The 12,740-nt window shown below is 33.5% G+C and overlaps 1 protein-coding gene across 1 annotated transcript; it reads right to left on the reverse strand.

Moving 5' to 3' along the window:
* Nucleotides 1-1,654: 1,654 nt before the first annotated feature.
* On the reverse strand, nt 1,655-12,372 carry LOC127736455 (protein FAM151A-like). Its single transcript, XM_052247001.1, has 6 exons — nt 12,065-12,372; nt 10,948-11,097; nt 9,852-10,104; nt 7,920-8,407; nt 6,428-6,567; nt 1,655-3,047 (listed from the first exon to the last, which is right to left on the reverse strand). The coding sequence occupies exons 1-6, from the start codon at nt 12,171-12,173 to the stop codon at nt 2,532-2,534; spliced, it is 1,656 nt and encodes a 551-aa protein (XP_052102961.1). The 5' UTR covers nt 12,174-12,372; the 3' UTR covers nt 1,655-2,531.
* Between the last annotated feature and the right edge of the window lie 368 nt (nt 12,373-12,740).

The following is a 12,740-nucleotide window of genomic DNA, read 5'->3' on the forward strand; positions in this document are numbered from 1 at the left end:
TTTAAAGTCTAGCTAACGAGATAGAAAGTCTAGCGCTGAAGATTTTAAAGTCAAGCGCTGTAGTTAAACGTTCATCGCAGTATATACAATGTCCAGCGCTGCAGATCTTAATTTTCAGAGCTGTAGATGCAAAGTTCTGCCTTGCGTCCTAACAAATAAGGCTTACTGTTGTGTCATGTATGTGCATATGTATGGAAACAATATCTTCCATAGATTTCATTTAAAATAGATAAAATGGTAAAATATAATCGCTTTCAGGTGTTATCAAGGAAACAATTTGCATTTATTTGGTATAAAATATTGCAAAAAGGGTGATGAAAATGTCACAAATGTCCCCAAAATATGGTCCAAAGAAGAATTTCAATCCATTTGAGTGATATTTTTTCTTAAACCATTGACATTTATCTATCTAGATGTCAAATACTGAAAACCATATGCATTTAACATTAAAAAACACACTTTTCTCAGTGGACCTAATGTCGGTACGGATGTGATACAAGAACTGTCAAACAGAAAATTATTGCCTATAAAAAAAACATGCGAAAATCAATGTTCATATAAAACCCCTTTGAAAGTTATATTGTTCTTCAGCTATTCAAAAATAAATTGTATTGCACACCTACTTTCTTATTTGACAAATTCACTAGGGCCAAATTGCGAAACCAAACTCGTAACTGTGTATTGCTACCTAATACCTACAGCGCCCGACTTTACATCTACAGCGCTAGACCTTACATCTTGAGTGCTAGACTTTAAGATCTCCAGCGCTTACTTAACATCTTCAGCTCAGCTCTTCACCGCTAGACTTTACATCTCGTTTTCTTGGCTTTAAAACCACTAGTATTTAGTATCTGCATTTATGGACCAGCAGAAACTCGATCATACAAAAACAAGAAACAAGATTTAATGACAACCACTATACAGAGAGTTCAATTTTGACGGTCGTATTCGATTGACAATTAGCTAGGTGGAAGTTTTATTTGACTGAAGATCTCAACATTGTTCCAGAATATCACAACCGATACCAGACAATCTCAACCCGACATACTTTATAACATATTCAGCTTAATGAAACTATATTCGTAAAAAATAGGAAAAAAAACTGTTTTTAAACGTTATAGTGACGATGAAGAACACTTATGTACCTGTACCAAGTCAGGAAAATGGCCATTGTTATATTATAGTTCGTTTCTGTGTGTGTTGCATTTTAGTGTTGTGCTTCTGTTGTGTCGTTGTTCTCCTCTTATATGTGATGTGTTTCCCTCAGTTTTAGTTTGTAACCCGGATTTGTTTTTTTCTCAATCGATTTATGAATTTCGAATAGCAGTATACTACTGTTGCCTTTATTTATATACTGATATATACGTTACGTATTGATGAACTCACCCGTCATTTTGTCAAAAACTCACTGAGCTGGACGCACTTACCTGCGGGAGAAAAGTCATTCGGATGTCATTTTAAATTATGAGTAATGAACGAGACGAGCTCTCATTTAGTTGTCAATGGCATGACATTCTCCTGTTTAACAAAATTTTAACGGATTGACAATTAATTGATGAAAAGGCGACCTACCCTATCTATATTTTTGATATTTTGTACCAGAAAAGCTCAACAGGAAGTGCCAGTAAAGTTTTTTTCTTGCTTCGCCATTTGGTTGAGTTTTGATGGTTTATCAGGCGTGTTCTATATGTTTAGACTATTGCAGGAACAATATACAAATTATTTTATTTCATTTCAAAAAAAAAATATCTACAGTGGCGCAAGGTATTATGCAGTGCCGGCAGGTATTATATAGTGGTGCAAGGTATTACAGTGTTACAAGGGAGAAAAGCATAAAAAGACTAGCCATATTCTTATTATTTTTAATCATATGTATATTTCTATACTTCATCGGGAGTATTTATTGACACGACACCAATACAAAACAACTACAAACACATTATTTTTATTGTAAATCCCACCTGTTGATTTTTAATTTCTCTATTTGTTGTTATATTGCAGATCAACAGTATTTAGTCATCTTTCCAGTTAAAGGAACAGAACCTTTGTCTAGCAATTGAGTTTACTTCAAGTTTTAAGTAGGTGTTTAATTTAAGTGGTGTTCTATGGGCTGTTGTACTCATGTGTTTTATATCTCTGGATAGGGTGCGGATCGTCTTTTTCGACTGATGATTTTTATTTTCGTATTTCCTTTTATGGAAGGTGCTTACCACATATTTCCATTATCGCTACTTGTTCGCCATTACTGGACATCACAAACGTAAAGGTTCATTGTTACACCAGAAAATATCGAAACGGTTGTTGTATGACGTCAGTTTTCAACATTGTTCAATGGTCAAAAGATAAACAAACGAAGATTATAAAAATCTGTCTGCACAACACTATACTAGAAGCTTAAGATATCCTATTTTATAACAAAAATAATAGTATTTTTACTTGGAAATAATCATGATATCGTGTAACTTAAAATATTATTTTCTATTTGCAACTATTATTGTACATTTGAGAGATTTACGCTCTTTTTTGTAATATCAAACAAAAGTGGGTCTTAATTCTCTTGGAAGATCAAAGTATATACGCGATGCTTCAAGTTTTCTTCGTGCAAAGTCCATATCGGCTTTTGTTACATTGTCATTGTGTGCTGTCCAAACCGTTAAAGTGTAACCTCGGGACTTCCCAAGTAACCATTCAAAAGAATCTAAAGAGTTAATCAGCTGCTCTGCTCTAACAGGAAATGTGATTGGCTGTTCTAAATCTTTCACAATATTATACATTTCCTGTACCATTTCCATTGTATAGTTTAAGTTGTAATTATCTCCCTTCCTTTTAGTTGTCCAACCAAGCGAAAGAACAACGTTCGGAAATTCCCGAATTGCCTCCAAAAACGCGTCTGCAGGAATGCGGGGATCTGTGCCATCCGGACCTTTAAGTATATCAGCATTTGCCCATACCGGACCTTTGATCCTGGGACTCTTCTTTGACACAATCTGTAATGTTGGCTTAACTGCGTCAATAGTTTTAAGATCGAGTTTCATGCCTTTATCGACCTGTAAAATATATTCAATATTCATTGCACGATATTGCTTTCCTGTGGTACATATTATATTTTTATATGTTTCAAAGTACTCCTTTATATTTTCTTTTATGGAAAACACGTATGAGTAATTATCGTTTTCATTTATTTCAGCATAACTCATTAGAGTTTCATATTCTGCAATATCGACGCAAAAATGATAAGTTACCTGACACACATATTCATAAAATGCAATCTGCTTTATTTATTCGTGCTGCAACATTCTGTTTTTAAGTCTTTCAACTATTTCATGGAAAGTCCTATATGATTTGTTCTGGTTATAATCATTTTTTCTTCCAACACTTTTATTTTTTATGTGCTTTTTTTTGTTTTTGTTTTTTTTTTTTGTTTCGCAACATATGGATTACATATTTGGTAAATGACATCGAACGGTTATTGTGCTTTATAATCTAACCGTGTTTTACCGAACACTTTTCTTTGTTCGAGATATCTCCCCTAACAAGATTTTTTCTTGTTATCACCACTCTTTCGCACTCGTAAAAGAAATCGAAAAATTAATTTTTCCAAATTGCTCGTAATATCCTCTGGTCAATTTTGACTGAAGCGATGCGGAGATTCAATATGAAAGTTACATAAATTTCCCATTCTGTATTTCACTCAAGTGATATGCAAATGTAAATCATGAACCGTTAATTATATAGACCTAGGGTATTTTGATTTGAGGTCCTTGGTCCACCGTAAAGAATCAGAGGTCAAAGTCATGTACTACATTCTGATTGTTTTCGCTATTCCTCAGAAACCGGAATAAGCCATGAGAAAAGATGTATCAAATTGTAAGTTTGGAAATGTTGTAACTAATAAAATTTGGTCGAAAGGGTAAAATGTCTTTAAAAAACGTTTTCTTCCTTGGAATTTTTTTTACGTTTTATGGTAATATAACTTAGTAAACATTCATACTAGAGACCTAGAGTATCGATTTCAGATCATTCCTTATGTCAAACGTGAATTTGGAGTTCTAGATTTTGACCTAATTTTGCTAGAACGTTACACTGGTAAATGATAGAGCCATTGGGCCGTTTGCATTAGGGTAGTAGTCGTATGACCTTAAAAAAAGATCAACCGGGCGTGTCCTTGTTTGAAGCAGAAGTAGCCTTTTTGAACTAAAGAAATATTAATATACATAGAAACAATTTAAAAAACAAATTTTTGAATCAGCGTGTAGAAACCTATCGGAAGTGACATTTTTGAAAATGGGCAGAAGCAAATAATATCTCTTATTTCAAACAAAATACATAGAAAAATATATAATCCGTGTAAAGTAAGCTTTCAGTTGATAGCGGAAGTTGTTAAATGTGACCGGAAGTCGCTCACCATCTCCCTTAACTAATTGAAAAAGTGCAACAACGGAGTCGGTGTAGAAAAAGTAGTAATTTTGACAACGGTAGTGACTTTAAAAATAAAATACTATTTTGCAACCTCATTTTCTTATCAAAATATGTGAATTTGACGCGGAAATATCTGCAATTGTTCTGTTAACAATAGTAATTTAATAATAACTGTTTATTCTTGTTACAATTCATCGTATTTCCTGTTTATTTATTATACCATTTAGACAGTGATGGGAGTATGTCCATGTGTTCGTTCGTTTGTTTGTTCGTTCGTCCTTTTGTCTCACTTTGGCATCCGCAGCTGCTCCTGTGCCGCTTGACAGGGGAGGTTTGTGCATTTTTAACCAAACCTTACTGACATGATCTAGGCCTACTTTTGCACCTCCTTCTTTTCATTTCCATATATGAATACGTTTTAGGGTTTACGTTGGGATAACATTGGATTCGTCATATATGCACACTATAGTACACTTTTTTTTGGGAGGGGGGGGGGGGGGGGAGGTCTCATAACAAATATAGGAGCGGAGGTATCATTTTGTGAGTTTTGCTCGTAGTACTTCTTGTTGAGTAGATATATTCATCTAAATCGGAGTAACATTGAAATCTTGAATTCCTCTTCGACTTGAAATGAAATAGATCTAGATAACTCATTATCTGAAAAAGTCAGTCTTTTTGAATATGTAGACGGTACAGACAAGTTAATCCCGTCTTCGCTAGCCAGGGGTTACAGTCCGACCCGTTACTCTTTAACCTTAGCAGATTAATTGAGAATTTGGGATCCACGATTTAAGAATTTCTATTGGTCGCAGTTGTAAGTAGCTGCATCCAATCAAAAATCGCCATTAATGATCACGTGTAAATGTAGGAACTGTAAATTGGCTATTGTGCAACCCGTCTTTACCCCCAAAACGTAGGACGATATTTAGTAACACTTTGAAATTTCTTTATCAACTTATTAAAGTTCTTGTGTAGTTCCTCGTGCAAATGTTGGAATATCAAATTATGTATGCGGTTTCTACGTCACGAAATGTGTAAACATTAGACACAGCCATGTTTACACCTCCGAATTATAGAGTACAAGTCCTGTCATTAGTCAATTGTGATGTAACCGGAGTGGGCGTGACTTCTATCTGCCACCAGATGGCACTGTGCTGTATACTAAAATTTTGTCTTTAGAGTGTCCTTGCCGAGGATGAAGGTGCGGACCGCATCGTAACCCTTAGCTAGAGATGAGTTAACTCCTATCTTATTACATCTCTCATAAAAGAATACAAATGACATGTGCATTAAAAATCAACCAAGAACAAGCACTTTATTCCAAACCATCTGGACTACAGAATATAATAATAACTACACTATGATAACAGGTAGTGCTCGTTGTAGCTGAAAGCAAGCTCAAAGTATTTTATCTGAGTGTGTATTCAAGATATGATTTTTTCCCGTAAGTAGTATATCAGCCGAGTAAAACATTCAAATGAAAATTTTGAAACTTGTTTGCTTTGAGCACGACATAACTATAACAAAAAACAAATGTAAAAATGAGGTTTAGAGAACAACTTTTTTTACAGTGACTTGTAAATGTTCAACTAGTTGTTTACATGTTAGTATCATTTTGTTTGTTTTTAGCATCTTTATTTCACTGTCACAAAACTTTTTGTACTGTTTACTAACAGCAAAACATTGAATATAATTGAACTCAATTGAAAAAATCTCACGCAACCGGTAATATTGTGTTTTTCCATCTTCGACGTCGAGTTAAGGAAAAGAATCGTGCATTTTTCAAATGTGCTTCGTTGTAATTCAAATAGAATTTAGGTGTCCGGTAATTGCTTCTATGGCAATATCAATTTTGAGGCATTGTGACACGAAGGCAAAATTTCACTGTAACATTATGAAACATAACTTCTTCGAATAGTGCACCATAATAATTGAGTAGCTATGACATCTTTTAGGTCTCGTAGCTAGAAAATCAATTTGAATGAAAGAAACTGAATGACCAGAATACCTTGATAATTTCGTCGATCCATTGTTCGAATGTAATATTGTTGTAATCCCCGACATCATGAGCCATTATAGGAATGTTCGTTTTGTTAGATGTATCTTGTCCAAGTAACATGATGTCACCTTCTATCATCATAACATTACCTACAACAGTTTATCCAAGTTTTTATTTGTTAATAAAGAGTATGGAGATAACAAGTAGTCTTAGGCCACACCAATTTGATTAATAGTTCTTTGGATTTTCCAGCTCCTGTTTTGGAGAAATTGACTTTTCAAAAAAAAATATAACCGCTTACGCAAATTTTTGGTCCGCATGCCGCTCCAAAATTAGTTTCTCCTTGATTTTTTTTTTACATAGACGCTTTTCTGTTGCATATAATGCTCTATCGTTTTAAACACACGTGTGATAAATCAATTTGTAAAAAAAAGGTCAAAAATCGGGATGCCAAGATGCAGTTGTTTCAGCTCATTGCCGTTAGTAGTCATGGAACACACAGTTATCCGAAATGCTTCTCGTTTTACCTTTAAAGCCCTGTTCTAGGATGCAAAAATTGAAAATCTTTCGTTAGATGACCAAAAACACATCAAAAATTGATAGAACCCTCGTCACCCCCGATCCTTGTTTCAACAGGCATAGACCTATCTTTCTTTTGGATGAAATGAATTTTAAATTTCCATGAACTTTTTAAAAAATCACAGAAGTATTTGATGTTGATGAAACCCCATATCCCCTTATTAGTCTTTTGGCATGCAAGCAGAACTCTTCCTTTGTGGGGGGAATTTAAGGGAGCTACCATTTGATTTTTATGGGGGGGGGGGCGGTGGGATAGAATGAAAAATTTTGTCCTGCATTTTTTAAATTTTTTAGTTGTAATCTCTGTCCTGCCTTTTTATTTTTCACTCTATTCGGTCCTGCCTTTTTTTATTAGTTTATCCTGACTTTTTTACATATATTGTCATCCTGCCTTTTTTTTGGCCAAGTTGCTCATCCTGCCTAATTTTTTTACTCAGAACTCCTGTCCTGCCTTACAAATTTCATCCTAGCCTATCAAATGGTAGCTCCCTAAAGAGTTCCAACGAGACCAAAGTGGTGCCTTATTGGGATTGGCATGTTCATAATAATTAGGGGTGTGTAATTGGTCAAGCTTAAGAGTTTTAAATGCATTACAGATTTTAGGAGCAAAAGGAAAGAGTATTTAAATCATAAGTTTTCCTATAAAAAAGACCCACCAATAACGGATTATTGACAGTTTGTTGTTTCTTTGACAATCGCCCCTGCAAGTAAATGAGACTCGGTCCACATAGTATTGATTCAGTGAATAAACAATGTTACTAAAATCGCTATTGCATTCATTCCAGTTTCAATCAGAGGTTGAGAGACTGTCCCCTTCACCTCAGTTACTTCTTTGGACATTTTGGATTTCCCTTTTTCTCCTTCTTTTGTTTGTTTAATGCAAACTATAATAAACTGAATACTCAATCAGTTTCAACTTTACCTTGTGTGGCAGTATTTAATAAATGCCATGTATCTGTGTTATGGCTCCAAAGTATACCACTTGCGTCACGTGGAGCAATATTAAAATATAGTAGAGGACTTCCGGCAGTTGATGAAACATCTACAAAATCTTGAAACATGGCTTCATCAATGTTGTATAACAATTTGTCTTTGTCTGCATCGTTCCTCAACAAAAGTAAATCAAATGATGTGACGTTGAATCTCAATGAATTTGAAGAAATTATGAGTTTCACACTTGGGTTGGTATCTAAAATCCATTTTATACCCTTCCATGATGATTGTACAGTGTCAACTTCCATTTCTACCGTAACCTTCGTTACAGGAAAAGCAAGGTTTTTTATCAGGTCACTAATGTATTCGGAAGTACCGTATTCTATCCCATACAGATCACAAAATGTTTTTGAAATAAAAAGATTTATTCCAATGTAATTGTCCATTACTTGTAAAGCAGACAAATCTTTCTTAAACCTGAAATGGCAAGTTTTTTTCAAATTTATTACGCAGATATATATATATGTTCCGCGCCATCCAAAAATGAATTAAGTCATGATTATTGTAAGTGATGTTTAGTTAGGACTGTTAACATGGAAAATAAATGGATCTGATTGGCTGAATATTTTTTTAAAGATTAAGAAAAAAATCACATTGAAATTGATTGATAACACAAATGTTTCTTTAACGAATGTAAGTATAAATAAACATTCAACCTTACAAATGAATATGATGTTATAATGGTTCTTCATACAATTGTGATTTTGGTGTAGATCTGAAATCCAAAATGTTTCCTGTCTCGACACAAAATTCTGAATCAAATCATAAAATTATGCGACTTAATTTCATGCAACACATTGTCTGTATCAGACCTGTTTAACCCCCAAACTATACGGCAGTTGATATCGTAAGTTGCTGTCTATCATATATGTTTTTCGTTTATTGTTTTGTACATAAATCGAGCCGTTGGAGTTCAAGTTTGAATTGTTTTACATTTAGACATATTAGGGCCTTTTATACCTTACTTAACGATATGGGTTTGCTCATTGTTACAGGCCGTATGGTGGCATATAGTTGCTTGTATCTACGTCATTTTGTCTCTGGTGAAAACTATGTTTGTCGCGGTCCCACATGTTTACGCCATGAAACATATTTAAGCATTGATCCATTGAAAACCATACAAACAGCCTCTTCGAAATGCATGAAAAAAATAAAAAAACTATGTACATACATGAATCAAATATAGGCCGAAACGCAGAACATAGTTTGATATTTAAACATACTTCGAGTGCATTAAAAAAACCTAAAAAAACTCATCAGAGGAAACCAGGATTATAATTTTGTACGCCAGACGCGCGTTTCATCTGCGAACGACTCATCAGTGACGTTCAAATCAAAAAAGTTAAAAGATCAAATATTGTACGAAGCTGAAAAGCATTGATGCTCAAAATTCAGAAAGGTTTTGCCAAAACACGCCAATTCATTGTGACACGATGAAATTGTTCAACATACGTCTTATTTCCTGTTGATGTGTATCTGATGAAGTTAATTCGGCGCCATAAGATACCACTGTAGTTTCCACATAAAGTATTTATTTGCCTCGTTTTGAAAACCAATATCAAGAAATAAGTTAATGAAATTAATAGCGTTATTTCATTAAGTACAATGTCAATGTATAGCAACTTTCAAGTTTTTGTTTTCTTACAACCTTCAATTGCTCACGATATGTGCGTTTATATTTTTTTAGGTTTTCTGCAAAGCTGAAAAAGCAGTACCCCTTGATATCCATTTTCCAACCTATATTCTTTTGTTTATATATAAATCAAATTGAAAATATACCTTATCTCTATATGCATGTTATGTTTGTATATGTCAATAAATAATATCATAACTTCCCCATGTTCCCAAAAACAATCTTTACCTGTCCAAGTCAAAACTGGTACTTGGAGACAAGATTGGAATGGAAATCAAGACTGGTTTGTCTAAGAGTACTTTTCTTAAAGTACTTAGAACCGCTTCAGCTTCAATATTATTCTTCACATTTATCTTAATGCCAATACCAGCAGCGCTCAACAGTTTAATTGTGTCAAGGAGTTTAATACCATCAGTCCCTCCAATAACAAGATCATTTCCGCTTGCAGTTTGTATAATTACTTCTATCATGTTGTATTTGCCTAAAATATTTTCATTTTCGCTTTCATGATACTGAAATTATTAATACATCATTGTAAATTTAGTTAAAAAACTGTCCACCCTTTAATATCTCCTATTGGTTATGATAAGCCTGGGAGCCTTAAATAATCATGTAAATAATACAAAAAATCTTCCTTACACGTGAACTAAGTATGGCCCTTGTTTTGTAATGTGCAATGTAATCAACACACCAAGACTACAGATTGGGTAGAATTATTATTTACACGATTGATTATCATATAATTGCCTTTAGAATGATTGTGCGTGTGAATTTCTTTTCACTGTTATGCAACCTATAGTCAAAGATTCTGCATTAATATGAACTTAAAAATCTACATTGAAAACTGCAGGGAGTCAGTTTATACAAATCCGGAAAAATAGAGAGAGAAATCAAAGAAGACTCTCAAATTCTTCCAATTAGGCACACATGCTTGGCTTTTTTTTACTGTATTAATATATTGTTAACGTTTTGTTTTACTCCTCGTTTAAGGTTATTATTTTTTCACTGAGTGTTGTCTGTGTCACTATCTCTATTTTCTCTGAATATGCATGAGTTATTAGCCACTGGACGTAAAGTAAACAATAACCTTTGTTTTTTTTTAATACTTTTACTTGTATATCATATATAATATCAGATACTTTCTGCAATGATATTTAACAAAAGGTGTAATACAATAGTACTGAAAATCTTCTAAAGTCAAGGTATTGGATTATACTTATCTTTATTCATGATTTTTTATTATGAATGGGCTCTTAAATGATTGGCTGATTTTAATCAAATGTATAGCATACACTCAACTTACTCATGTTACTGTTTTCCTTACCTATCGATATGGCAGTATCAATTTGAGTCCGACTGTTTACATTCGGAAGCCATCGGATGTTTATCCCATCGTCTTTCTTAAAATTGTCAAGAATATAGTACCTGTTTTGGACAGAAACTATTGGTGCATGTACATCATTGCCTTTATTATCTATTCAATAGAAAGAATACGAAAGTATATATCTTGGTTATATGTAAATGTTCTTTGGCAAAGGAGAAGGTTCACTAAGGGTTAAAATTAGCCCTAAGAGTTTGATCATGGGTTTTTCAATCAGACCGAAGTACTATAAACTTTACGTAGAAATAATTGTTATACAATTTGTAGTACAAAATAACTTCACTCTACAAAATACGAAATATGACCTCTGAATTATAAATAATTCACGTTGTAACATCAGTTTTGGTCCAATTTTTCGTAAGTTATGACAGTTTTTCACAAAGATAACTTAGGCAACAATTCCTAATCCAGAAAATTGGTTTGATTAGGGATTCTGTACAAACATCGGCACCTTTTAGTAACTGAACTTTTTGGATCGTTGGTGGCGCTCAATGGTTTTTTAAGCTTTTATGTGTACAAAATATCATGTTTTGACAACATATAAAAAATCTGCCGACTTTGGAGCATACAATGTAATTTTATGAAGAGATATGTGTTACTTAGCATTAAAGCACGAATTGAGAAACAGTTACCTCAATGGTCAACCAATACGTGACGAACGTAAAACTAGAGTTTTGTCGATTCAGTCATTCGATAACCGTACAAGTTTGCAAGAATGAGGCCGTCGTTGTATAGGAATAACCACCAAAAATAACGATAGCGAGCAAAGTGTTTGTAACTTGGGTTAATTAAAATGTGGAATGGATGGACATAAGACCAAAAAATGAAGATATATACACATGATGTCAAAGCAATCAATCGATAATATTATATAACCTTGAAATAGGCATATCTTCTGTTAAAGAATATCTTCGCAAACAGACAATCAAGAACGCATTAACTGAAATATATAAATATGCAACATGATACATGTAACGTATAAAATGTTCACTTATCTTGTGATACATTTTTACATACACAATGTTTATGTTGACACGCTTAAAAATGTAAAAATATTTACCGCATTCTCGTTTCCTGACAGCTAGTACAATAACAGCAATAAATAATGCCAAAATCACCAAGGTAACTGTAATTAGAAATACTCTCTTCGTGCTGCTTTTAGTGGACATGTTGAAAGTGAATACAATGAAAACGCACTACGTGTACAAATCGTTCATCGTATAATTACGTGGATTCCTTCTTCAGTAATCGTTGAAACCCTTAAAACTGACAACGGATGATCTTTCCTCGTACAGGTAAATTGTAAAGATACTGTCAACAAATTAAGGACAAAATCAAGAGAATGTAAACCATTAACAATGATAAAGAAAGTAGATTGATTTCTAAATAGATAGCGACAATTGACTGAATTAGGTCATTATAATACATGGTACATTTCCTCCTACTAATAAAAAAAAAGAGGCGGAAGATATCAAAGCTCATATAAGAAATAACCATTGAAGACGTTTTTTTCTAAGGGAACTACCTAACTAGCTTTTTAGGCAAAAAGTCCATCAAATCGACTTTCGTCAAGTACAGGATAAAGAGAATCATTTGTTTGTTATTACTGTGGTTTTTTTACATCCAAGTCGTTTACAACTGTACACAATTCAAATCATTCTATTTAAAATATATATAAATGTATACACTTTTGTTTGTTGTTATGTTGGATTAAAGATTAATGTTCTTTTGCTGTG

The sequence above is a fragment of the Mytilus californianus genome, unplaced genomic scaffold (assembly GCF_021869535.1).
Source record: "Mytilus californianus isolate M0D057914Y unplaced genomic scaffold, xbMytCali1.0.p SCAF_31, whole genome shotgun sequence".
NCBI lineage: Eukaryota > Metazoa > Mollusca > Bivalvia > Mytilida > Mytilidae > Mytilus > Mytilus californianus.